Below are 26,800 nucleotides of genomic sequence, written 5' to 3'. Positions count from 1 at the left end.
GCAGAGAATAAGATTTAGATTATACATTTAAAATTTTTAATGTTAGAAAAACTTCAAACATATACAAAAGTAAAGAGAATAGTATAATTAACCTCCATACACCCATTATCCCGTCCCAACAACTTTCAAGTCACGGCCAGCCTGTTTCATCTGTACCCCTACCTCTAATCCCTCCCTTTATCATTTTAAAGCAATTCTCAGATAGCATATGTTTTCATCTGTAAATATTTCAGAATGTGTCCCTAAAATATAGTCTTAAAAAAAACACCAAAAAACACCAATACCAGTTTCTAAACAAAATTCCTTAATATTACAAAATAGCCAGTCAGTAGTCACATTTCCCTTGTTATCTTATAAATCTCAAAAAATTTGGTTGTAGATAACGTATTTTTACTTTTTTCGATGGTTAGATACACACTTGTGTGCGTGTCGTGATGCCCGAGGGCCTCTTTCATCCTTGTGTGTGGGGGGGTGCTAACCTTCTCTCCTTCCATAGGACACTAGATAACATGTTTTTAAATAACAGCTACCTCCTTGATTTTTACTATCCACATTTCTGTAGGATACTAACATGAAAATATATGGCATAGTATATTATAGAGCTGACTGAAAATTCTGCTGAGCTCTAACCATCGACCGAGGCAAACAACAGCAAAAATGGGAAATCGTTGCGTTTTAAAACAGCAATGAAGTTATCCTGTCTTTATTTGGGCTCTGCCCTTTTATAATTCTAGGTTATTTAAATCCAACTTCAATAATGAACAGTTGAATTAACAGCTCTTAAATTGATGAAGTTTGCCTCCAAGCATATGTTGAATACATGTTCCAAAATGAAAAATTAAAAGGTCCTTGAAAATTTTTCCACTTTTAATAGTACAAGTGTTTGAAAAATAAAGGCAAAGGGAATAAACACATGTAAATAAAACAAGTTACTTAAAAGCTTAAATATTAAGTACTTTTGGACTGTGTCTATAATTTTAAAATCCAATACTACCTTTTTACATTTAATATCTATTGACTATGACATTTAATAAAAAGGGAAGTGTGGCAGTCTAAATTTACCCAGACTTTGTAATTATCTCAAATACTTCAGTTATAGTTCTGCACTTAGGATTACACTGACAATCTAGTGTTAATTCGATTTCTTCTCCTTTTCATCTACCTTTTCAATATTGGACTCACCAATTCTTGGTTTCTTTTTGTTATTAGAATTATGATTATGAACTTTCCAGTGATTTAATCTAACCATCTCCTGACAGGTGATTTGCCCAGGATGCGATTCAAGTGCCCATACTGCACACACGTTGTTAAGCGGAAAGCAGACCTAAAGCGCCACCTTCGTTGTCATACAGGAGAAAGACCCTATCCGTGTCAAGCCTGTGGAAAACGATTTAGCAGGCTAGACCATCTAAGTAGCCATTTTCGAACAGTACGTGTTTGATTTTTCATCTTTCACTTCTTAAGAAATACGTGAATTTATCTGCTTTAGGATAATGTAATTTATGAGGGAAATCTTTTCACATAACTCTCCCATATTAAAATTTTTCTTAATGTTTTTACTTTGTATAATACATAATTTTATATATGTATATATATTTCTCCTTTAAGACTTTGAAATAAGAGATACTCTTTTGAACATCCATTTTAATGCACTTAAAATATAACACATTTTTTATATACTGGCCTTTTTAGAGCCAGAGGTGATGTAAACTGTGAAAATGTTTTAAATGTCTAGATCAGAATCATCACTTCAGATACTCAGCATCTACTAGTGATACTTGAATCAGACAAAATGTTTGCCGTCATTAACCTCATGAAGCTAGATTTTTCAAAATTAAAACAGCCTTTGTTACAAAAGTAATAAATATGCATTATAAAAGGTAAAAAAAGTAGAAGTAAAAGTTAAATAAAAATACCATATTTTTACCACCCAGATATCACCATTTTTAATCCTTTATCATGTGCTTTTGTGTTTTTTTACCAAAATGAGGTCATACTGTACATGATATTTTATAACTTGCTTTTTTTCAGTGAACAGTCTGTACGTTTACATCTCAATAAAATTTTATGTAATACCCAGTTCAATTTCAGATTTCCCCATTGTCCCTCAAATACCTTTCATAGCTGGTTTGTCCAAGCCAGAACCATATATTCCATCCCACTGTTAGGTCCCTTAAATATGTTTTTAAGATAGCATAATTTTCCCCACCCCCTTCTTTTTCATAACACTGACTTAATACAGATATCAAGCCAATTGTTTTACAAAATATCGTACCTCTAGATTTCTCTGCTTGCTTCCACATGGTATCATGCAGCTATTCCTCTCTCCCACTGCATTTTCTATAAACTAGAAATTTTATCTAACACCTTAATGGATTCCAGTTGAATACTTTTGGCTAGAACGCATCAAGAGTGTAATTGTGTATTTCATATTGTGTCACATTAGGAGACACACAATATCTGGTGGCCCCACCATGCATAGTAAGACTGATCACTGAGTGCGGCTGGTTAGCTTAGTCGATTAGAGCGCAGTGCTCTTAACAAGGTTGTGCGATCCCCGCAGGGGCCACTGCGCCCTCCACAACTAGACTGAAACAACTACTTGACTTGGAGCTGATGGGTCCTGGAAAAACACACTTAAATAAAAGTTAAAAAAAAAAACTACAACAACAAAAACTGATCAGTGGACTAGGGTGATGATACTGTGATGCCCCCGTTGTACAGCTGAAGGTGCTGCTTTGTTATTAAAAAGGAACCTGTGTGGAGCTGTTTTGGTACCATGCAACTATCCATTTCCCCATCAACCATTTACTTAATGGCATTAACAACAATTGATAATCGCTGCTCACATTATTAATTTTATTTGAAGTTGTGGAATGAGTTACTAATTTTATCCTTCCTTCTCCATTATTAGCTGGAATTCTGTAAAGTAAATCTTTCCCTCATCAGCTGAGGCTATTTGATTACTTTGAAATAGGGTTCCTCCAGGAGAAGCAGGATAAATGTTTTAATTCTTTAACAGTTTTCAAAGGAAACAGTTGATTAAATAGTAGTCTCATATGATTCATGAATTGTTATCTGGCTTTGTTTTTTTAAATAGCATGTGATCTCATGAATTTGTATTGATTCGTTGTGTTTGGATCCATAACAATTATTATACTTTTTTTAAAAAATTAATTATTATACTTTTTGATACTCCACAATTTTCAATTTTGTCCAGTGGAGACACCTTGAAGCTGGCTCTTTTGTGTCCTTTTGTCACAACTTCATTACATTTTCAAAGTGTCCTTGTTTTCTGGCTCCAAAGAGCCCTTAGGCTCACCTTGTACTTTCCCTGCCACAAAACTAGAAACAGCCATTTCTCAAAGGAGCTTTGGTTCCTTTTAGAGGGGACTAAAATTAGAAACCAATATTTGGACACCCAGGGTACTCATTGTTATTAGGGTGTCATTCTTTTTAGGCTGTTTCAGTGAACAGAGCTAAAAGATATATTTTTAAAAAATAATGAGTTCATGATGCAATTTTCAGTTTTAATATTATAGTGTTTCACTTAATTTCTTTGACTTCAAAATTGTGTTGGAATTAGGGAGAGAACATGAACCTGTGTCACAACTTTGTAACAAAAACAATGCCACAAATGATAATCATAAGATTACTATGTCAGGAGAAATAAGGGTACACTCAAATTGTGTACTTCCAATATTTACTGATTAACATGTCAGTGGTTAAGCAGAAGGCAATAACTATACCGAGTGGTAGTCCCATATATTTTCTTCGATATTTTACTAGACTGCATTAGTACTCTTCTTGGGTTTTTTGACTATTTCTGTTTGGTGGCCTATTTCCATACTGTTCTGACTTTATCTAAATGAATATACCATAAACATTAATTCAGCATTATACAATTAATTGTAGTAATTTTCAGATTAGGCCATATAATCTATTGCTCTGACAACTGTTGAACAAAGTTGTTTATTACTAACTGTAGTATGTAATTATTGATCAATTACAACTTTTTCCCAAAGCATTTCATACATATTAACTCGTTTGGTCCTCACAACTTAAGTTGTATCCCCAATAGTAATAAGGCAGAAGGCAGGATAAATAGGCTGGCTGATATATAACAGCTACCATAGTGGTTGTTTATAACCAGTGTCCATTCTGATTAATCAGGCTTCTGTTCTGTTTGGGTGGTGCCCATTAAATATTAACCAGTTATTAAATATTTTGACTATCACCCTGGAAGCAGGTTTATGTTTAAATTATTTTGTTAGTAAATGACAGGTTAGTAAATGACAAAACCAGGACTAGAACTTAAGCGGTCCAGTTCCTAGTCCAGTCCTCTTCCTACTAGATAGATGTTTCATTACTAAAAGTGGCAGACAATCCTCTAACCAAAAATATTTTTTGATACATTTAAATTTGGGACCATATTTTTTTTCTAGCAAAATAACAAAACATTAAGAGTCACATGAAATGAGGGTTTTCCTCCCCGAATTAAGATATGTAAAGTCATTAGAATAGTACGTGGCGTGTATGAAGTGTTTGCCATTATTATTATTCTGAAAAAGCTGTTCCTTGTTACCTCCGATATTAAAATACTATTGGATTAAGGGACATGTGAAATTATTAAGTATGTGTTATTAATCATAAAAACATTATAGCCATTATTTAGAGAAAGCTGGTCTTTAATACTTAATACCAAAACCTGTGATCTTTTGAAATAACCAGATGCTAATATTAATGCTTGGCTTTGAACATCTTAAGTTTATGACTGGTACCTAGAATATCAAACTGTCTTGCTTTTGAAAAATCGTTTTTTATCCGTATTTAAATCTCTCCACAGATTCACCAGGCATGTAAACTAATCTGCAGGAAATGCAAACGCCACGTGACTGACGTAACAGGTCAAGTGGTACAGGAAGGAACCAGGCGCTACAGACTCTGCAATGAGTGCCTTGCTGAAGTTGGCATAGACAGCCTCCCCATTGATTTGGAAACAGAACAGCACCTTATGTCCCCATCAGATGGAGATAAGGATTCCAGATGGCACTTGAGTGAAGACGAGAATAGATCGTATGTGGAGATTGTAGAGGATGGGTCTTCTGATCTGGTCATACAACAGGTTGATGATAGTGAAGAAGAAGAAGAAAAGGAAATAAAGCCCAACATTAGGTAGCTGTCATGTGAACTGACAGGGCTGGCATGTCTGCAACTTACATTGACTTCCTGTGTCTCTCTCTTTCCATGGTCAGAGTCTGGTTAACAAATGACCAGACTAACCTGATATCATTTGCATGCTTCTGAACAGGCCTTTGTATCCATTCTGAACTCTGTTGCCCTAACATATGTTGCTGCACTGGAAAGAAAGGCCTAGCTTGATGATGAACAATTAAACCTGTTACTTTTATTACAGAAATACCTTTTTGCTTTTAATGTTGGGAGACCTACTTAGCAAAAATCCATTCTCAAAAAGTATTTTAAATAAATTTACCACAACCAAACTTTATAATTTCAAGATGTTTCAAAAACACATAAACTACTAATATTGAATTTTCACAGGAAACCAGGTATAAAGAGCACATTTAAGAGTCAGGCACCCAACCTGACTGAACTAAGGCTATTAAGTTAAGATCCACATCTATCTATCATTATTCTGCTATCTTAACATGTTTTAGGATTATGGCAGAAGACAAAATCTAAAATGTTTGAAATCATTCATATTTGAACTTTTTGTCATTAAAAAATTACTTTTATATAGGCAGTATTGTTAAGAAAAACAAAAACAATACCTAAAGTAGATTGACCAGAGATCATATACAGATATTATTTTCTCAAAGCAGGAATACTGCGTAAAAGTCAAGATAGTCTGTGAAGATCTGTCAATATAGTTCTCTTCCTCTCTAAAAAAAAATAAAGCCCCAAAACAAGAAAAACTGGAAGTTCTTACCAGTTCTTAAGAGCAATTTCTAACATTTATGTACTGCTATATTATTTATAAAGTGCTCTCTCACACATTTTCTCAGCAAGATAAATATTATTGTCTCTTTTACAAACGAGGCAATTAAGGTCAAAAAGTTTAAGTGATGGGACTGGTGATTGGACAAGTTTTGACTTTAAACAGTCCTCTTTCAACCGTTTCTCTCCGTATTGTCTACTGAAATGAAATGATGTCAAACCTCACCAATCTGCAGAAATTATAAAAAGAAGCCTATCAGAATTAGAAAGTCTGAAAGAATTTAATCGTCTTCAACAACATATAATATCTTTAACTAGTTATTCAAATAGTGCTAAGTAATGTCCCTACAGTATCTATTGACATGTTTTTATGTCATTATTTATATGTAAATTTTATATATAAAACTATTTGAACAAGTTTTTCTCTTAAGTACTTTAAGCATTTTTGCATATCTTGTTTGTCATTTTTCAGAACAAACTTTTCTCGTAGGATACAAAGTTAAGTTTAAACTCTTCCCCTGTATGAATTATGAAATATTCCAAAACTACAGTTAATTTGGAGCATTTTTGTTCTAAAGGTAAAATCTAAATAGCAGAAGTGAACTGACCTTCATAAAGGTGTCTGCAAGGTATCACAAGTTTGATATAATTTTGAGAGGCTCCGTGTATTATGTTTTTAAATTTCATGACATACTTCAAAAATGATATTTTTTGTTATTTTCTCTTATTCTTTAATTAATGATTGTCCTGATACCAATTTGTGGGCTAAAATGGTTAATTTCTAAAAACAATTTTTTTATAAATAGATGAATAACCACTTTGTTTTATGGTACTTAATTCTGAGACTTTTTCAAGATTCCTCTGATGGTAAATTTCCAGTTGCTTCAAGAATGGCTAGTGTGCATTGAGTTCATTGTTCTCTTAACATGACTGTTCCTAAATCAGGAGTCGTAACAATTAAGTTGTATCCCAATGAGGGAGGGAACACTTATTATTCTGTAGTCTCAACAGATGATGGTAACATCTTTCAAAATTATAATCTGATTTTTAGTTGGAGCCAATAGGGAAAATGACTGATTTGAGCTTTATTCATAGAAATGTAGTACTCGCATGTGAATACTCTAATGCACTTTATGATCTACATGTTCTTTTATGCTGTTATCCTTTACATGCAGACTTTACATACATCAGCATGCATTTCAGCAGAGTCCACGGAACACAGTGCACCTTAGCAGAAATAGTGCTTTCTTCTAATTGTTTATCACAAGCATCAAGCAATCCCCACCCAACAGCTATCAAGTTCATCAAACTAGACAGCAAATCTGTTCCATCATTCATCTTAGTATCATAAAAGAACATTCAAGACATCCTTGTAAGTTATACATAATATTGCAGTTATCAAATCATATGTACCTAAGACTTTAGAGACCAGTTAAACCATTAAAGAAACCGTCTTTAATGGTTTCTGAGAAAACTGAATTCTTTGGCTTTTAAATGTGGGGAAATGTTACATAGGCATAGGCGTATAATCTGTTAATATAAGCTTTATTTGTGCCAAGGATTTTTTTTTAATATTTGGAAAATAATGGGAATTAGTTAGACCAGTTTGTTCTTGCAAAGATGCTGTTTATCAACTTCTGAACACCCTCCTAACTCTGTGGTCCTCCAGAGGTCTTGTTAACGGGATGAAGTTTTGGAAAAATAAACCATCATTGAAGTCGTGCCTAGAGTTTACAGCAGGGGTGTCCAAACTGCGGCCCGCGGGCCAACTGCGGCCCATGATCCATGTTAATTGGCCCACAGCAAATTCCAAAAATATATTTAGTTTACTTAATAAACCAGGTGAGACAATACGTACTTCACCTCGAGTGAGTGGCCCGGCTGTTTGTGTATTTTACCGCATATGGCCCTTGGTGAAAAACGCTGAAAACCGTTTGGACACCCCTGGTCTAGAGGAAGCAAAATAGACTAGATCAGTGGTTTAAAAGATTTTTTTTTTTTAAATCCAAGAAACCCTTTCGGCAAATGAATTTATAGAGAAGTTCAACCTTTAAAGGAGAAACTCTAAAATCAAACCTGCTCTGGTGAAAGCCCCCTATGAGCCTATCCCTAGGCACCTCGGCAGAGCTCAGGAGTACAGCACTGAAAACCTTGGAACTAAATAACTTTTTGAATTTTCTGAGCATAATAGTCTCACTTCATTACTCCTATTACTGCATTTATAAGCTGGTAATCATAGGGTCTCTTAGAGCAGCAAATCACATCCTTATTCCATAGTCTTCCTTCTGTAGTTCTCTAAAGACTTTTTAAGAACACATTTTTCAATATTGTAATTTTGAGTAATGAAGTCAAAACAAACAAAGCGTTTTTTGTGCTCAAGTTACTGCTTAATGGATGAAAAAAGTTTCTTGTTTCAGTTATGGGCTCAGAACTCGATTCAGTAGTTATTTTGCCAAGTCATGCTAAGATATATTGAAATTTCCATTCATATTGTTTATATACACATATTTTTTGAGTCCTAAAATTAATACTATGGAAAATCACTAAAAACAGTACAGCATAAGATTTGATTAACTGGGGAGAGTGATGATAATAGGTACTGGAGGCCCAAACTTTCGATTATAAGTGGAAAGGTCTATGTTATTTTATATTAGAGTGGATCAGTATTAACTATTTATCATTTATATAGCATTTTATATTTGCAAAGTATTTAATAATTTTTGTTACTCTTTACATATCTATGAAAAAGGACAGTTATCCCACATGAAAGTTAAAGAAATTGAGGCACAGAACAGTAAAGCAGTCTACCTAAGAAAAGCCAGTGAAACACAGACAAAAATAGGAATTAGAATGGTCCAATTTTCTGAATCCTGGAGTATCAGCTTAATTCACTGAGGTATGTTGTGTATTACTCTATTTTATAAGATGACTTTATACAAATAACAATCAATTGTTTTAAAGCTGGACATCATTGTATGTGGATAAATCCTATACAGAATAAATATTATGTAAAGGATGTGACTTTAGTTATTAAATTTTCAGTGATAAAATTCAGGTTATCATAGAAATGGCACTGTTTAGCAAGCTGCTTTCTATATTGTAATGTATAATTAATATTTTATTTTGATACAGGAATTTCTTAACTATTCATGCTAATGGAGCCATGAATATACCAGAAAAATGGACTTTACACAGGATCTATAAACTTCATTTTCTAACATGTCAGCCTTCTCCCTACAGAATTTGTATTAATGCCAACAAAAAGTCAAGTATGTTAATAAGCAATAAATCACACAGAAGAGAAGCCAAGAAACTCAACTTTTAAAGACAAAATATTTTTAAATGTACTTAAATAGCATGATAAACACTGCTCATCCCTTTTTATTTTTTCACACCAGCAAAAGCCATTGGATATTTTATCACCTTTAAATAGGAAACCGGTGACCAGGGTAATGCCAGTCAACGCTTTACCTTTGGGCTTGATTAGATCATTTGCAAACTTCATTACATTGAATACAGGTTGTAAAGTACATCTAAGAATTTATTATACTTTGCTTTGCTGTTGCGTATTTCTAGACACACAAATCCATTATATTGTTTCTTGATTTTCCCATTGGGAAAAATCTTTTAATTCCTTGTTGACATTATTTACAACTACTTAATTCCTTTATTAAAGAATAACATGGGTCGGACGGGTGGCTTAGTTGGTTAGAGCGTGAGCTCTGGGCAACAGGGTTGCCGGTTCGATTCCCACATGGGCCAGCGAGCTGCGCCCTCCACAACTAGAATGAAGACTACGAGCTGCCGCTGAGCTCCTGGGTGGCCGGATGGCTCAGTTGGTTGGAGTGCGTGCTCTCAACAACAAGATTGTCGGTTCAATGGCAACTGTACTTGGAGCTGATGGGTCCTGGGAAAAACACACTGTTCCCCAATAAAGTCCTGAAAATACACACTGTTCCCCAAAGTCCTGTTCCCTTTCCCCAATTAAAAAAAAAAAATCTTTAAGAATAACTTATTTTTATTCAGCTCGTAGGGAAAAATAATGGAACAACATTTCTGTACATACTGTATTTCTCAACCTTGGCTGCACTCTAGAAACACTTGTGGAGTTTTTAAAAATACAGATGCTTAGGCAAATCAGAATCTCTGGCAGATGCCCAGAATCCTGGGCATATTTTTAAAAATCTTGCCAACACTTTTTATGTGTAAAATAGGTGCCCTATTCAAGGTTTCCCTCTGTCTTCTCCATATAGATACTAGGGATGGGCCATCCGGCCATTTGACCTTCCAGTTCAACAGTTCTCAAGTCCTATTATGGAAAAAATTTAAAAACATGAATGCCCAGTCCAAGAAAAATAATAATTTTGTGAAATTTCAAGATACTGTGTATGTTCCCTTAACTAAAGATTTTTTTAGGGACAAGTAATATGAAAATTAAATTAGTGGGTAGTCTTAAAATAGCCCATTTTTACATTGGGATGCATTTGTATTTTATTTGATTATGGGTGTTGCATTCTGGGAGTTTACATAGTACTTCAGACTAATAAAAGAACTGTATTAGGAATATGTCACTGAAATACTATACCCTGAAATTTTGAAAGCTTTGATGTTTTCTTTGCTTTTAAAAAAGGAACCGGAACATTCCAAGCACTATGAAGCTTAATTGCTATATATTAGAATTCCATCAATAAATTCAATTAAATTATTTTTTATTCAAGGTAAAAGTTGCTCTAGAGAAATAGTACTTTGGACAAATTTGGAAACAAAAAGTTCTTAGCTTCTTCAAGTACTGTCATTAAAATTTTTTTTTGAAAATAACTTGAAACAACTTTTGAGTAAAGTACCATCATCCTTCCCACATTTAAAGTTGTTTGCAATTCAAACACAAGGATTCCTTTCAGCAGTATTATACATACACTCCGCTGCTTGGTCTCCTACCAAAAAAAAAAAAAATCCAATGATGACGTGGCACTTTCTTGTATAATTCAAAAAGGTTCAATGTTGAAATAATATATACTCTGTTGATTGTTGTGTATTTGAGTTGACAAAACTTTTCTCCCCTCTAGGAAAAAAATCCACAGGGAATACTGCAGTGGCAAATGGTGTATATTAAGAATTGGCCACAGACGCTCCAGTATTTTTGGGCCATATTTAAAAAATGAAAGCCCGGATAGTTTTCTCCCTAACCAGCAGTGACTTTTATTTGTGCTCAGGTGGGTGACTGGCGTGGCTTTGCAAGTGTATCTTATTTTCAGGAAAGACTAACTACACTGGCAGCTTAGACCCTCGGAGTGGCCCCTGACCTACCAGACACCCATAACACTCAAGTCTGGGTGCCAGGGGTGGGGAGTGCAGGTTTGAATAGAAATTTTGTCTAGTGCATAGTGGGCACCCAATAAGCAGCCAACATTTGCCAAGGACCTACTAGATCCCAGGGCTCTGAGGTAGGTATTCGCGCAGTCCCTACTTAAAACAGGAGGAAACTGAGGATTGAATACTAACCCCAAAGCCACCCAAGACTCCGAGTGCCAAAGGGATTAGAGCCCTCGTGGATATTAGAAAACTCAATACAGGAAAGACTTGAAGTAGAGAAGCAGGAGAGGGAGAAGCAGAAAGGAGTGGCTTTGTTTGCTCTTAATAGACTAGCAGAATGGCACTGGCTACCAGGGCTGTCTCTAGCTTGACCACACCCCCTAACCGGACTTTTTAAAAATTAAGGAGAAAAGGGGACTATTAGCATTTATGCTTGCTCCAATAATACTAGCCCTCATTTACTAAGCATTTACTGTGTGTCAGGCAGTGTCCTAACAGCTTTATGTGTATACATTTATCTCAACAACCCCGCAAGTACTAACATCGTCACTTAAATTGAAATTAAGGCACAAAGGTTAAGCAACATGCCCAAAGTAGACAATAAGTGGCAGAACCAGGACTTGAACCCCAGCGATCTGGCTCCAGTTTGTGCTATGAACCACTACTTCCCCCCAATAAAAATGTTAGCACAGTTGTATTTTAATTCCACAGCTCCAAGTATAATTCCAAGGTGAATCCCTTTTTCTTCATTTATAAATAAGATTCTTAACTATCCTAGAAAAGCTGGGGACACTTGTATACCAACTGTATTTTAATAAAAAATTAATTTTAAAAGTATATGGGGGGCTGGCCCGGTGGCTCAGGCGGTTGGAGCTCCATGCTCCTAACTCTGAAGGCTGCCGGTTCGATTCCCACATGGCCAGTGGGCTCTCAATCACTAGGTTGCCAGTTCGATTCGAGTCCCGCAAGGGATGGTGGGCTTCACCCCCTGCAACTAAGATTGAACACGGCACCTTGAGCTGAGCTGCTGCTGAGCTCCTGGATGTCTCAGTTGGGCGTCAGAGGGCGTCCTCTCAATCTCAAGGTTGCTGGTTGGACTCCCGCAAGGGATGGTGGGCTGTGCCCCCTGCAACTAGCAACAGTAACTGGAGCTGGAGCTGAGTTGCGCCCTCCACAACTAAGACTGAAAGGACAACAACTTGAAGCTGAACGGCATCCTCCACAACTAAGACTGAAGGGACAACTTAACTTGGAAAAAAGTCCTGGAAGTACATACTGTTCCCCAATAAAGTCCTGTTCCCCTCCCCAATAAAATCTTTAAAAAAAAAAAAAGTATATGGGATGGGCAAAAAAAAAAAAAGGCCAACTTGACATATAAAGAGTAACATACTCATTTTCCTTCTACCCAGGATCTTTATTATGACTTATTTTAAAACAAACTTTAAAAAAACACACAAAAAACAACTTGTATTGGATAATTACATCTGACTTGTTTTTACTGGACCCCATCATACAGCACACTGATGGTAATAGACATCTCCTAGTCAAGTTTATACCGGATTTGACTTAGTACATCCCAAGGGCCCCTCTCATTTTGGATTTGGCGCTTCCACTGCCCTCATGTTATCGCCTGGTTCATTTTCACCACCCAAGTAGCCCACGATGTACAAAGTGGTCCATGAAAAAAAAAGCCCATCTCAGCCTAGAAACTCATCCGAACAAAACGTAAATTGGTTCTTCTAGACATTTTTTGCTTGGAGAGCCACAATTCAAATTTACCAAATGTGCCTGAGGTTAAAGGTTAAGAAGCACTACCCCAGTGATCCTGTTGCATATTCGTTTTAAGAGCTAGTATTCAAACCACAGGCTCTTGGCCTAGTCTTCAATACCCCTACTTCCTGTTAAATACTCAGAAAAATAATGCGGTGCTCAGAGAGCACTTCCAAAACTCACAATCTCCCCCTTTTAGGTCAAGTTCAGCCCACTACAATGATATCTGGCACCACCCAGTGGCAATCTTGTACGTGGGAATAAATAGCAACTTAGCAAACTCTTGGATCACAAGAAAGAACACCTCACAAAAGAATAGAATAATGTTGCAAATCAAACCAAAGCGGTTTCATTTTTTCAAAGTTATCTACTTTGAAAAGTGCGATCATTTTAAAGTTGTTTTCCTGGTCTCCCGTCTCCTTAGAAATGAAGAACTTAGGTAATTTTTAAAAATCAAATTAAAGAAAAATTCTCCTTCACTAACAGTATAAATATATTGGCTTTAATGTAAAATTACATGTTTAAAAGGCCCATTTGTAAGAGTACTGAATTTGTCTTATGGGAAAAAAGGAAACTGCCAATACACCAGTCCTTTAAAAAAGTGATATAGAAAACCAGGGCTCTTTCTAGATGAGTCTTCCAATTGTTCAACTGTAATTATTCCTTCTAAGGACACCAACTGGAATACAGGATGACACTGTTCCACAACCTCTCTTAATATACATATACAAAATATGTGTCAACCATTTTAGAGGAAAAGCAAAAACCTCATTGTAGGATTTCTCAAATTACAATTTTCCCCCCAAACTGTATTCAATAATAGCATGGAGGCTTCAGAGTCTCTCGGGCTGCTGCTAACATTAATGATTCCTTTTGGGATCAAGCTAGAGGGAAGGCATTCCATTGGGAAGGTGTGAGGAACCTGCTACTACAGCAGCGAATTAATAAACGAGGAGCCATACTTGCCACCTAAAGAATTCTTTAACGTTTGAATATTTCGTTAACACAGACCAAGGATGTGCCTTGATTTTCCGTTTCTAAAAGTCACACTTTAAGTTAAAAATTTGTTCTGCAAATCTCCATATATCGTCAGATTGTAGAATTTATATCATGGTATCTTCTCAAAAGAAAGTTCTTCATAGGAGTCTTTTTTTGGTATCTTAAATGTCAATGATCACAAAAACTTCTGGATTCTCTTCACTATAGACCTGCATTGCTGAATATGTTATTGCTTTGACTTCAGTTCCCTAAAGTTAGGTTAGAGAAAAAAACAAATAGGAAAAAAAGGACACTGAAATCAGAATCATTAACTAGTTAACAACTGGTTAAAGTCAACTTTTTAATATTATTCTGAAAAACTAAAACTCACATAAAACAATTACCAAATTAGTAGTACAGTATATATTAATACTTATTCAGTAAAAACAACATGTGCACAGTAGAAAGAGCACTGAGCTGGAGTTAGGAGATGGAACTCTAATCATGGCTTTGTTTCCACCTGAATATAAGCTGTCTGACCTCTCTGAGCAGTAGCTTTTTCATTTATCAAACAGGTTGAATCAAAGAACACAAAGCTTTCCTACTGTTTCCTCAGGGCTCCTTCTCAAGGCTGATTTCTCCACTTCAATAATCTATCCCACACAACCCTCTTACCCACTTAAGGTCTTTGCTCTGGAATTATTTTCTCCCTTTCCAGCATGATAAAATTTCCCAAATCATTTCCACGTAGTGTACAGTGGTGCCAAAAACCAGCTGGGCAAAATAAGACAAAACAAAAACTTCCTTGCTAGCCACATCCTCCTCTAGCTACTACTGTTCTATCCATATGTTCGCCTTTCCTGCCAACTCTTCAAAAGAGTCTCAATATACTGCCTCTACTTTCCCACTCTCATTCCCTCTTGGACCAGCTTAAATATTACACACATCATTCCACTGGTTAGCAGATCCATGGTCCTTTCTCAGTCCTTACCTTCCTCAACCTGTGAGCAGCCTCAAGAGTGTTACTACTCAGCTTCTTGGGCACCCCTTTGCTCTTGTCCCTGTCACTCGGCTCTCCTCCAGCTTGTCCTTCTTGGCGCCTTCTCTTCCAAACTTAGTGTCCCAGGGCTCAGTCCTCTGTCCTACTCTCTCTTATCTACCCTCCCTCCTTGGTAATCTTATCTTTTTCCATGGCTATAAATATCATCTGTTCAGTGATGACTCCCAAATTTATATTCACAGATACACCAATCTCCTGAACAAGTCACCCTATAGACAGATGCCTATTATCTGACATCTCCATTTGTTTTCAATTTACATGCCCCCTACTGGTTTCTCTTTATGTTTCTCTTTCCTGAGGTTCCCTCACTAGGCTTTATTTCATTATATGGTGGTTGAAGGAATGATACTGCAGTTATTGGAAGCAACCAGGATTTCCCAACCACCTCCAACTAATTTAAGTCTCCTTGATCTTTCACAGGGTTCAGCAAACTACAAATCCAACCTGCTGCCTGTTTTTGTACAGCCCCACCAACTAAGAATGGTTACATTTCTAAATGGTTGAAAAAAAGAAACCAAAAAAACAATATTCCATGACAGTTGAAAACTATATGAAATTCAAATTTCAATGCCCATAAAGTTTTACTGGAACACAGCCACATCCATTCATTTATGTATTGTCTATGGCTTCTGTAGTGTTAACAGAAGAAGAGTTGAGTAGTGGCTCTTCCATCACTCTCTGCCACAAAGCTTAAAACATTATCTGATCTTTTATAGGAAAAACATGCCTACCCCTATTCCAACAGATTTGACTTATACAGAGTAAAGCCATACAGGTTGGCAACCTAGACTCTAGAGACGCACAGAAGGCAGAATTTAGAGAACATCTATTTCAAAACCTTCATTATAGAGGAAGAAATCAAAGCCCGCAAAGGCAAAGGGACTTAAGTTCCACAATAATCAGTAACAAACCTGACCCTAGAACCCAGGTGCTGACTCCTCCACCAAATCAGTGTGTGAAATCACATGTTTTAATGTATTATGTCCAGACAGGTCCGAGATGTCTGAGGAAAAACTTACCACTTTACACCAATTTATTAGAACTCACTGAAATTTACTGTCACATATACTGACTGTATGGTAAGGAAGTATAAAATGTTTTTAATGGCTGGATGAAAAACATACCTGAGGGTGCTTGGACAATGAGAATTCTTCTCCCCACCTTGAGAAGGAAAATTAAAACAAGATTGAAATTTACAGGATTTAATGTGTTCTCTCTTTACATATTTTAAAATAAGACTTACAAATGCAGTTAAGATACTAGAAAGCCAAGAGATGGGAGGGAAGAAACTACAAATTTCAGTTTGATTATCAGCAAATACAGCTATTGCAGGACTTATGAAGCCATTTCAACAAGACTGATAGTTGCTCTACAAAAAGTACTCTAATAGTGTGCCTAGGTAGATTGTCAATAAACACTATTTAATGAATATTGTTTCATAATAATAGAGTAGCATGTTCAAAATTTTCACTGTATTCAAGGTTATAGAACTAATTAAATAATATCTCCTATTGGAGAAAGCCTGTCTGAGTATACCACGTAAAAGCAAAATACTAGATTCTGTAATATGGTCTGGACTTGGTTTGCATTTCATAACTTTTCAAAAAATGTTCATGGTCTGTATATAGAAGGCCCTAGAAAGGTACTCTCCTAGAACTTGGCCTAAGTATCCTCTCTCTTCAACACTAATGTGGCTGAAGATCACAGTAGAAGAAGCAGTAGGAGTAGTAGAAAGAACAAAGTTTTAAAATTCAGTTCAACCATTTATTAGCTACGTACCCTTGGACAAGCTTGTTTCCTTACCCATAAAAAAAAAAAAAAAAAAAAAATGGGAGGTAAAAGACCTCACTTTTCAAAAAGAAAAAAATAAAACTAATAAAACTAATAAAAGTCAACATAAAATGGAAAAGATAAGCTTTATATAGAAATAACCTAAAAGATAACATTGAGTTACTAAAGATACCATTGGGTAACACCAAGTCCAATCAAAGTGACCTAACCAACTGTTTATAAACTCTGGAAGGAAAATACAATTTATTAATAGATGGAACTGGTTTGAATGGAGTCCAGGTATGAAGATCTATGAGAAAGGATGAATCAGTGTTTCTCATTGCCAAGCTATGCTTTATGCAAATATCTATGCCATCTGGCAATTACATGTTTTTTGTACTAATATATACATATATATATATATATATATATATATATATATATATATATATATATACACCAACAAATTGGGATTCAGGTTTAACAACTCAGATCAAGTCTGACAAGTTTCTGGTCCTCCAAAGCTGAAGTGAGCTCTCGCTCGTGGTGTCTCACAAAGCTTAACCTACAAAGCCCTACTGGGATGCCAATGGTCCTCTGACTTTTCTGTCTTCCTGCCTGCTAAGTTCAGTGAAGAGTGTAACTTAACATCTTTCATGACTTGCTACTTAAAAGATCTTCGAAACTTACCCAATTGACCGTAATTTGAAATTTGTCTGATCGATACTAAGTACTTTCACTTCCTAAAGAGGAAAAAAAATTTTTAATTAAAAAAATATTAATTACAGTCCATCTACTAAAAACAGGTCTAGGTTATCACCTTTTCTAGATAATAGCATGCAACTTTTATGCTGCAAAGAAAACTAAAATAGAACAAACTAAATATATTTCAATAATGGGTTTTTTTCCTTACATATTCAAGGGAGGTATTTTTGAAAATGTACCATCTAAAAATATGAGTCAAAAGAATTTTCCTGTAAGATAGAAGAGGATGGTATAAGATTTCAATTAATCGCAGCCTTTTTTTTTTTTTTTAGCTTCATTGAGGTGTAATTGACAGAACTCTCAGCCTATTTTTATGAAACATTGTAGGCACCGGGACTTTATAGGCCGAATGACCCAGCTGGAAGAAAATGTAGTGGAGCTGGTAAGGGAGAGAATGGAGGAATTATGCAAGCAAGCAGGGCCATGTGTGCTAGATGACAACAGTGTTGGAGAGGTGTTCTTTCTATAGGTTGATGGCAACAAGGAATCTCCATCTGTCTTTTCCTTTTTCACATTAAGGAAAACTAAAAGCACTAATTTTTTAACGTGGGCCAACATGGCAGAGCTACTAAATTTTAAACAAGACAAAAGAAACATATAAGTGGACATAAATATAGCTCAAATTCAGGAGACACAAAAAAAAATGTGGATGAGGGGCAGCTAGATGGCTCAGTTGGCTCATCTGGTTAGAGCTTGAGCTCTGAACAGGGTTGCCGTTTCGATTCCCACATGGGCCAGTGAGCTGTGCCCTCCACAACTAGATTGAAGGACGACTTGGAGCTGATGGGCCCTGGAGAAACACACTGTTCCCCAATATTCCCCAATAGAAAAAACAAACAAAACAAAAAAGTGTGGATGAAGACAGGTGCATTATTATCACACAATCCTGATTAGTGACAAGAATATAATAAGAGATCTAAATACAAATGGCATATACTTAGGCAAACTCAGGTTAACCAAGAACATTAACCAAGAACAGCCCATGGTCATCATAATTCTGCAAATCAGTATCATCTTACATATCTGTACGGCTTGGTTTCGCATCACATGTTTTACTTTAAATCACTTGTTCTATTTTAAAATATGAACTAAGAACCCATTTGCTCAGTAAAAAAGAAAACCCGTGCTTACCCGGGGTATGAAGAATCCATCAGCACTGAACTTATAAAGCCACTCATTCAAAAAGTGAAACAGAAGAGACTGTAAGTCATCTCCTATACAGCATCAAAAAGAACCATAATAGTATGATGTTTAATAATCTCATCTCTAAAAACTTATTTGAATTTAAAAGAGCAATGCATTTCTTAGGCAGAACAGCTTCGTAATCAATTTTGTTGTTCTTATTATAAAAATATACTGAAATTATGTAGAATATTGCACATTTGTATAACACTTTCTTGTGAATACATTGGTTACCTTGGGTTTCTACTTCTACTGTATGGAGCGGCTCCACAGTCCCAGTATCTGTCATGTAACCAAACATGGCCATTGCACATTGTTCGAATGCTTCCTCCAGCGTGTCTCCCCATGCGTGTAACCTAAAGGAATACATTCGTATCCTGTGTAATATAATACACTGCAAGAGAGAAAACCTGACAGCAAAGTCAAAATAAAATCAACATAATACATATAAAACCAAAGGCCTCAAATCAATTTAATGGCACTGAAACTAGGTGCTCTTAAACCATCATTTTCATGTTCTAAAGGAACCAAATAGGAGAAAATTTTAAAGCAGGAACATCAAGATGAAAACATCAGCTTTCCTATTTAAGCACATGGTTTCAAAGACATAAACTCCAGCTATACTCACTGGACGTCCGCTGTATGATCCAAATCTGAGGGAGGAAGAGAAAAACACTTGTAAGTAACTCGACTTGCTGATCACAACGAAAGAATTGTAGTTCATTATGAAGAACATCAACCTTGAAGAGAGAGAAAATATGGGCAGATCACCATTTTTGACACAAAAGTTAATTACTTTGTTAAAGGTTGTTTTTATTTAAAATTTCTTCTAAGCATTTAGTTGTTATCCTGTTAATACGTATTAAATAAATGGCTAAAGAACTAATAGTAACATAATATTACCATATTAATCTTAAAGGGTTATTTATTTTTTTAACTAAGATTTATATTTAAAAGAATGACAATTCTGGAAGACAGCAGGTCTAGGAGACCTAAAAAGTGTCTAATACATCATAGTTTCTTAATAAACAAATGTCATTTCCTGATATTAGTTACTTTTCCTTAACAAATTATCTTTTCTAAATATCCATTGTGCAAGAGCCAAGTTTTTTATTTGTTGATTTCTTGCATTTGAAGTACTCTTCGATGATATCCTTGGCTGATAAAATAGTTTTAGAAACTAAACTGTACAATAGGTATTATGAGATTTTTCCTGGTAGTCTCCCAGGAACACCAATAACAATGGCTACTCTTGCAAGCTCTCATTGGATCTGTTATCTTAACATTTCAGAGTCTATTCTTCCATCAACTCATGACTCCCATCAACTCTTCCCACTTAGGATCATAGACTATTTGGGCTAGAAGGAATTCATGGAGATCACTTAACAGAATTCCTTCACTTACAAGAAACTTGAAATCCAGAGAGAGTTTGACTTGCTCAGGACTACACTGTTGGTTAGAGGCAAAGTTGGGACTAGAACTGAGATTTCTGACTCCCAATTCAGTGCACTTTACACCATAACACATCATCTTGTGGTGGCACTCAAGGTTCAAACTCATTTCTAATTCACTCAAAAATATCACTAAAGACTTAATATGCTTTAGCCGCTAAGGGGCTCAATGACCAACAGAGATGACAAACAAGTGAAAAGAAAATGACGAGTATTAACCCTAGAGAAATGAAAGTATGTGTCCACAAAAATACATATAACAATCTTCACAGCAATTTTATCCCCCCAAATTAAAAACCCAAAGTCTGTCAAGAGAACAGATAAACAAACTGAGGAGTACAATGCAATACTACTCAGCAATAAAAAAGCATGAATTACTGATACTATATTAACATGAAACTCAAAAATATTAAGTGAAAACTACAGAACTCTCAGCACTTAACTCCATCCAAACCCACTTGCACTAAGACCTGTCCGAACTTGAGCATGGCTTCTAGCAGCATAAGGCCATGTTCCTAGGATCACACACTGCACCCCCACCGATTACAATGCCTGCCTGAGAAAGCTCTACACTGACAGAATTTACTATTTGTTCCAGCCAACACCTGACCATAGGCCCTTGACCTCCCTTCCTTAGAGCATTTACTAAAAAGGGTTTCCATTGTGAATATTTATCTCTTACAGCTCAGAAGTGTCTTTCTCAAGGACTCAAAAGCCATTCCGTTGAAAAGTTATCAGGAAGGACTCTCAGTCTCTGTGGAGGATAGAACCCTGTTAACTGCCAGCCAGCAGTAAACACTGCTGGCCTAACTGAATTTACACTGACCAGCTTTTTGTAATTGTTCACTTCTCAGTCTCTACTGAATCCCCTCCCCGTCTCCCCATCATTAATTCCCTTTAAAAGATCCAATCACCTCCGCACAAATCAGCATAAAGCTTACCTGTCAGTAGTTACGGTCGGTAGTTACCGAATAAAATCAGTAGTTATTGAATAAAATCCATTCACCACTTTAACGTCCTTTAGTATTGAGTAAAGAAGCCAGACATAAAAGAATCTATGCTACGTGATTCCACTTATAGGAGACTCTAAACAGGCAAAATTAAGCTATGGTGATAGAAATCAGAACAGTGTTTGCTTCAGGTAAGAGCATAGGGGACTCACTGGAAAAGAGCAAAAGAAAATTTCTAGGATGAGGGAAATGTTCTAGAGCTTGATTGGAATGTTGGTTACACAGGTGTATGTTTATCAACTCATTGGACTTTACACATCAGATCTGAGCACTTTTACTATATGTAAATTATACCTCAATTTAAAAAATACAGTTTTAAAAGACAATGACAGATTGCTATGGGGCAGGGGTTCTCAAATTTTTTGGTCCCAGGAACTTTTTACTTTCCTAAAAATTACTAAGGACCCCAAAAGGCTTTTGTTTATATGAGTTATATTTGGCAATATTAACCATACTAGAAATTTTAAGTACTTATTAATTCATTTAAAAATACTAATAAGCCCATTTTATTTGACATAAACTACATCTTTTATGAAATATAACTATAATTTTAAAAAATAGTGAGAAAAGTGGCACTGTTTAGCATTTTTGCAAATATTTAACGTCTGATTTTCAATGTGTTGCAGTATGTTGATTTAGGTGGAGTACAATAAAATCTAACCTCACAGATATGCAGGAGTAAAAGAGAGGAGTGTTTTAATAGCTTTTCAGAAAACTACATATAGTTTTCCTTGATGCTACTCCACAACTAGAAACGTGGTAGTTTTTCACAATGGGAAATCTGAAGCTGTAACGATGAACTCACACTCTGTAACATTAAAATCTTGTGCTTAGAATGGATCTCATCCACGCCTGATTGTGTAACATCAATCATTGGGTGTTATTTGGAAAATATTAGTTTATTGAGTTATACAGATGTTGACACATTTAATGACATTGAATTTTTTTAAAACCATATTTGTTAATATTACCACCAATCCCACCAGAAAAGTCTGTAAGTACCAGGAAACTGTCAAGCTCATGACAGCCGACACAAGTTTTCCAAAATTCTAATTTCACTTGAAAGCTTGAATTTTACCATTCCCACAAAGTGTTATTTTCCTTGATGTGACAGATCACTTTGTTTATTTGCAAGAAAATATCTGCCAAATACTCAAGTCTGAATAACAATAGTATGTCTTTAATCATTCTTTTGAGAAAAATTGATGTTCTGTGGGAAAAAAACAGCTCACAACTCAATTACACAAGTTCTTTTCCTCAATGTAATGAATACTTTGACATGCAGCAGAAACACTCTGTACATACTTCCCATTTTGTTACAAAGAATATTTTAAAAGTCTGTCCTCGATAATCAAGATTTAATAAAATTAATAGTTCTTACTGATTCATGAAGAACATTTTTAAAGTAAAAATGACTTTTTCTTTTTTAAATTAATTTCATGGTGGTAAAGAATACAACAGCTACCAGTACAGTTTGGTGCTAGTACCTCAATTTGTGCTAAGGAACACAGTGTTTTACCTACCATTGCTTTTGCACCAGGAATATAAACATCATCACAGTGAAAAGAGCACATGTCTCAGTATTATTTTGAAAGTGCTTTTACATCACAGATCCTCTGACAGGGTCTAGGGAACTCCAGGTGTCTACAGACCACACTTTGAAAACTGCTTTTCAGGAGAGCATAAGGGATAAAGGTAACTAGACTAAGAGGTTCAGGTAAGAATTCCTAAAAGAAACAATACCTAACACTTTAAGTGCCAAGAGAATAGGGGTGATCTATATCTGTTTGCTCATTCTTTTATTCCCAATTTCTGCTCAGTGACTGATACACAACCAGTTCTCAAATATATTGCTGAGTGAATAAATAAAATGACAACTGAGTCGGAAAGGAAAAACAGGCCAAGAGGGTGTTTAAAACAAAAAAACAGGCCCAAAGTGAAATCCCTTGCCGCCAGGACAGCAAACAGAGGCTAATTTCAGCCGTACCCAGGAATGTGACCTCAAACCAATCAGTATGGAATTTCCTGATCAACACTAGTGAAGTAATCTGCCTGACAAGACCGTGCCACCTTTCCCCCAAAGAAAGGTTCCCCCGCCTGAAACAAACCTTTCTTTTCTTTTCTTTTGCTAATAACTTTGTCATGCCAGTTTCTGCCTATAAAAAAACCTATTTTGTATAACTTCTCACAGCTCCCTTCTATTTGCTAGATGGGATGCTGAAATGTTTAATAAAGCCAAGTAGGTCTTCAAATTTACTCAGTTGAATTTTGTTTTTCTAACAAGGGAAAACCTGTGGTAGAACTGGGGTGGTGAGTGGCAAGAAATGAAGCTGGAAGAAAATACAGACTAACATTACATCGACACAACGATTCTGTACAAAATGTTGGCAAGTAGAATCCAGTCTGACTAAGTAGGGTTTATCCCTGGAATGCAAAGATTCAGTTACTAGAAAATTGATTCATGTAATTTATATAAGTATATGGTCATCTCCATAGATGTAATCATGAAGTATAACATAAAAATATTAACAGGATTTTTGAGCAAAAGGTTTTCTCTGCACAATAGTTAAACTATTGTTTATTTTTTATCTCATTCTTAACTGCCGCTTTTTGCTGAATGTTTTTGTGGTATAATAAATATACATATACAGAGAGTGCCAAAAAATGTATACACATTTTAAGAAAGGAAAAAACTGTATTAAAATTGTAATACTCAGTATATACCAATAACAAAAGATGAATACAAGTCACGTTTGACTTCTGCAATTACAAGAGGTGCTCAAAGTGGTTACCATCAGCGTCCAGACACTTCTGGTTACAGCCAACTACTGCTTGAGCAACACTGACCAAAGTAAGTCCAACTACAGACATAAATATAGGTAGGGGAATTCTGTATATGATAAAGTTGTGGAATTTCAACCAAAGGGGGAAATAGATTGTTGAATAAATAACGTGAGAACATCTCATAAGTCATCTGGAAAATAATTAAATCAGATACTTAATTTCTACTTTACCCTAATCCTGATGTATTTGAGATTTAAATGTTAAAAAGCAAACAAACATAAATACTAGAAGCAAGAACATAAATACTAGAAGTAAGAACAATCTATAACCCAGGAGCATTTAAGATGCTTGCTTTCCTGAAACTGTTGTCAGTTTTGGTTCAAATAAACATAAAAATTTTCTAAAAAAAAGGAACAATCTATAACTATCAGCAAAAATATGAGTTCTCAAAAATATGAGGAAAAAAGTTGAACACAAAAGGAATGCACAATAATTCATTTACATAATGTACAAAAACAGGCAAAGCTAATTTACGATGTTAGAAGTCAGGCTAATGGAGAAGTAGAGTGGTGGTGTTTAGAAAGGAACATGAGAGAGGCTTCTGGGATGCTGTAATACTCTGTTTATCTATCTGGTTACTATTTATACAGGTATATTCAGTTTGTGAAAATTCACTTACGATATGTAAACTCTTCTCTACGTATATTATACTTCAATAAATAATTATTTTACAATCTCAGAGTGGGTAAGGCCTTCCTATGTATAACATCCCAGAAGTCATAAAAAGTGTTGACGCATTTCACTACATAAGTTTCTGCATAGTAAAAAAGACTAACAACCCAACAGAAAAATGGGTTAAATATATAAATATACACATCCCAGAAGGGAAAATACAAATAGCTCCAAACTTACTAAAATATGTTCAACCTCATTTATAGTAAGAAAAATGCAATTAGTATGACAAGATACTTAACAAACTGGAAAAGACCGAAAAGTATGGTGAAACAGTAAATTGGTAAGCGTGAAGAAGCACACTCGTACAATGCTAGTGAGTGTATAAATTGGCACAACCTCAATGGAGAGCAATTTGGCAATAACTTCGAAGTTAAAAATGCCCATATCCTTTAACAAAACAATGTTAACTTTTACAAATTTCTTCTACAAATACACTTGCACAAATACATGTGCAAAACAATGGATGTCCAAGTATAATCACTGCTGCACTGTGTCTAATTGCAAAAAAATACAGGTATCACAAATGTCCATCAACTGGAAATTGGTTAAATAAAGCAAACGCTATAACATCTTTGCACGTACACGTAAGAAAATGGTAAAGATGACTGACCTAGTGAGGAAGACTAGGTAGGTGGCTTGGGATGAGGGTTGAAATTAAAACTTACTTTTCACTGCATACCTGTTGTACGTTTTGAATTTTGAATCATATATACGACCTATTAAAATAATTTTTTAAAAATTGTTTTTAAGTGAGAGAAAAATGAGTTAGGGAGGTACGCGGGGTCCAGACAGTAGTACAGAGTATAGTATGTTATGGTAAATAGTTGGTCTCTATACAGAGGACAATGGGAAATTAATGAAGATTTTTAAGCAGGGAAGTAAGTCCGATTCGTGTTCCCCACACCACAGAGACCTTTAGGGATGAGAGCTTAACGTTTATATAGAACTTAACAATGTGCACTCTACTTTCAAATTTCTTATCTCATTTCTTCCTCAGATGAAGGAAATAAAATGCAAAGAGAAGTTATACGATTTACCTAAGTCACTAAGCTAAGAAACGGCAAAACCAAGTCTTTTTACTAACAGATCCAAGTAACACACCACATCAGAAGTCCCCTTCTTAGCTTCCCGAGTCTTCTCATCCAGCCACACGCTATCCCACTGTTGGAGATACACGGGGGTGACGATCACGCAAACGCTTGAAAACATGGTTATGTTCAGAATTAATACACTAATAGAATCCCCACGACACAAATGTGATTAGGCATATACGGAAAAAGTTCACGAGACTATAAAACTGGGAGCCCAGGTCTCTCGAATCTCAGATGATTTTTCCTTCAGCATTCCCCAACAAGCACAAATGAAATTACAACACAAGGAGAAAAGGGATCATGCCTGAAGCACCCTATGCGAAAAAGTGGACAGCGAGGCCGTAAGTCCCTCTGGGAGAGATGAGAGAAGCGAGCCACCTACTCACACTCGTACTTCTGATTGACTGGAGGATACTTGGCCTTGGTCGCCTTCTGCTCCTCAGTCAAATTGTAATCTCTAACATCCTCCTCTTCCTGCGCCATGATTGCAGCATTGGACACTCTACTTCCGCCCTTCCACAGCCGGGCTTCGGCCCTGATTTACAACTTCCGTTCTAGACTCCACCCCTTGGCACGCACCCTTAAAGGACCAGGACTCCATTATCGCCACCGTACTTTATCCCGCAAGACTTTCGTGTTAGGCTTCGCCGCTTGGAGCACATTTGTAAAAAGCCAAGGCCCCATTTTCTACGCTTGGTCCATCAATGGTCTAAGGAGTAAGGAAACAACTACATCGGAGAACCCGGGAGTAAAGGACACGAGAATTAGACACCTCTAAGTTTGAGTGATTGAGGCCTGTACTTGCCGCCTCAGTTGATAACTAGACCCGAAAGCATCCTAAGTTTCCCATCCGAGCACTTTTAAGTGGTCCCCGGAACAGCCTTTAAGAAAATGGCTGCCCCGAAGAGGGTGCGGACTAGGCCTCTCACGTGA

At 36.0% G+C, this 26,800-nt stretch overlaps 2 protein-coding genes across 18 annotated transcripts in view; one reads left to right on the top strand and one right to left on the bottom strand.

The window, feature by feature from the left end:
* The window catches only part of ZBTB8A (zinc finger and BTB domain containing 8A), a 40,619-nt gene extending 31,657 nt beyond the window's left edge, over positions 1 to 8,962 (top strand). For all 16 annotated transcript variants that reach the window (XM_081055661.1, XM_081055663.1, XM_081055670.1 and 13 more), the window contains 2 exons: positions 1,260 to 1,429; positions 4,847 to 8,962. In XM_081055661.1, coding sequence (XP_080911787.1) covers positions 1,260 to 1,429; positions 4,847 to 5,179 — 503 coding nt within the window. In that variant the 3' untranslated portion in view covers positions 5,180 to 8,962. The remainder of the gene's footprint in view (positions 1 to 1,259; positions 1,430 to 4,846) is intronic.
* A 4,559-nt stretch (positions 8,963 to 13,521) lies between these two features.
* Positions 13,522 to 26,794, bottom strand: ZBTB8OS (zinc finger and BTB domain containing 8 opposite strand). Of its 2 annotated transcripts, none has more exons than XM_081055675.1 (7): positions 26,254 to 26,794; positions 19,425 to 19,449; positions 19,031 to 19,152; positions 18,746 to 18,828; positions 17,540 to 17,592; positions 16,204 to 16,240; positions 13,522 to 14,288 (listed from the first exon to the last, which is right to left on the bottom strand). In XM_081055675.1, exons 1-7 carry the CDS (start codon positions 26,348 to 26,350, stop codon positions 14,202 to 14,204), a joined length of 504 nt encoding a protein of 167 aa, XP_080911801.1. In that variant the 5' UTR covers positions 26,351 to 26,794; the 3' UTR covers positions 13,522 to 14,201. The 2 variants fall into 2 exon arrangements, with proteins under 2 accessions (XP_080911801.1, XP_080911802.1); XM_081055676.1 differs by having other exon boundaries at positions 26,262 to 26,377.
* Positions 26,795 to 26,800: the final 6 nt, after the last annotated feature.

The sequence above is a fragment of the Rhinolophus hipposideros genome, assembly GCF_964194185.1.
Source record: "Rhinolophus hipposideros genome assembly, chromosome: 8".
Classification (NCBI taxonomy): Eukaryota; Metazoa; Chordata; class Mammalia; order Chiroptera; family Rhinolophidae; genus Rhinolophus; species Rhinolophus hipposideros.
Note: the sequence above shows the minus strand (reverse complement) of the source record. Positions and strands in the feature narration are given on the sequence as shown.

Coding starts and splice junctions, on each gene's coding strand:
- ZBTB8OS (XM_081055675.1), bottom strand. CDS start 26,350: ATGGCGCAGGAAGAGGAGGATGTTAGAGATTACAATTTGACTGAGGAG. Junction 19,153..19,424: donor GATCATACAGCGGACGTCCA/GTGAGTATAGCT, acceptor GTATTCCTTTAG/GTTACACGCATGGGGAGACA. Junction 17,593..18,745: donor ATGGATTCTTCATACCCCGG/GTAAGCACGGGT, acceptor TTTCCTCTTTAG/GAAGTGAAAGTACTTAGTAT.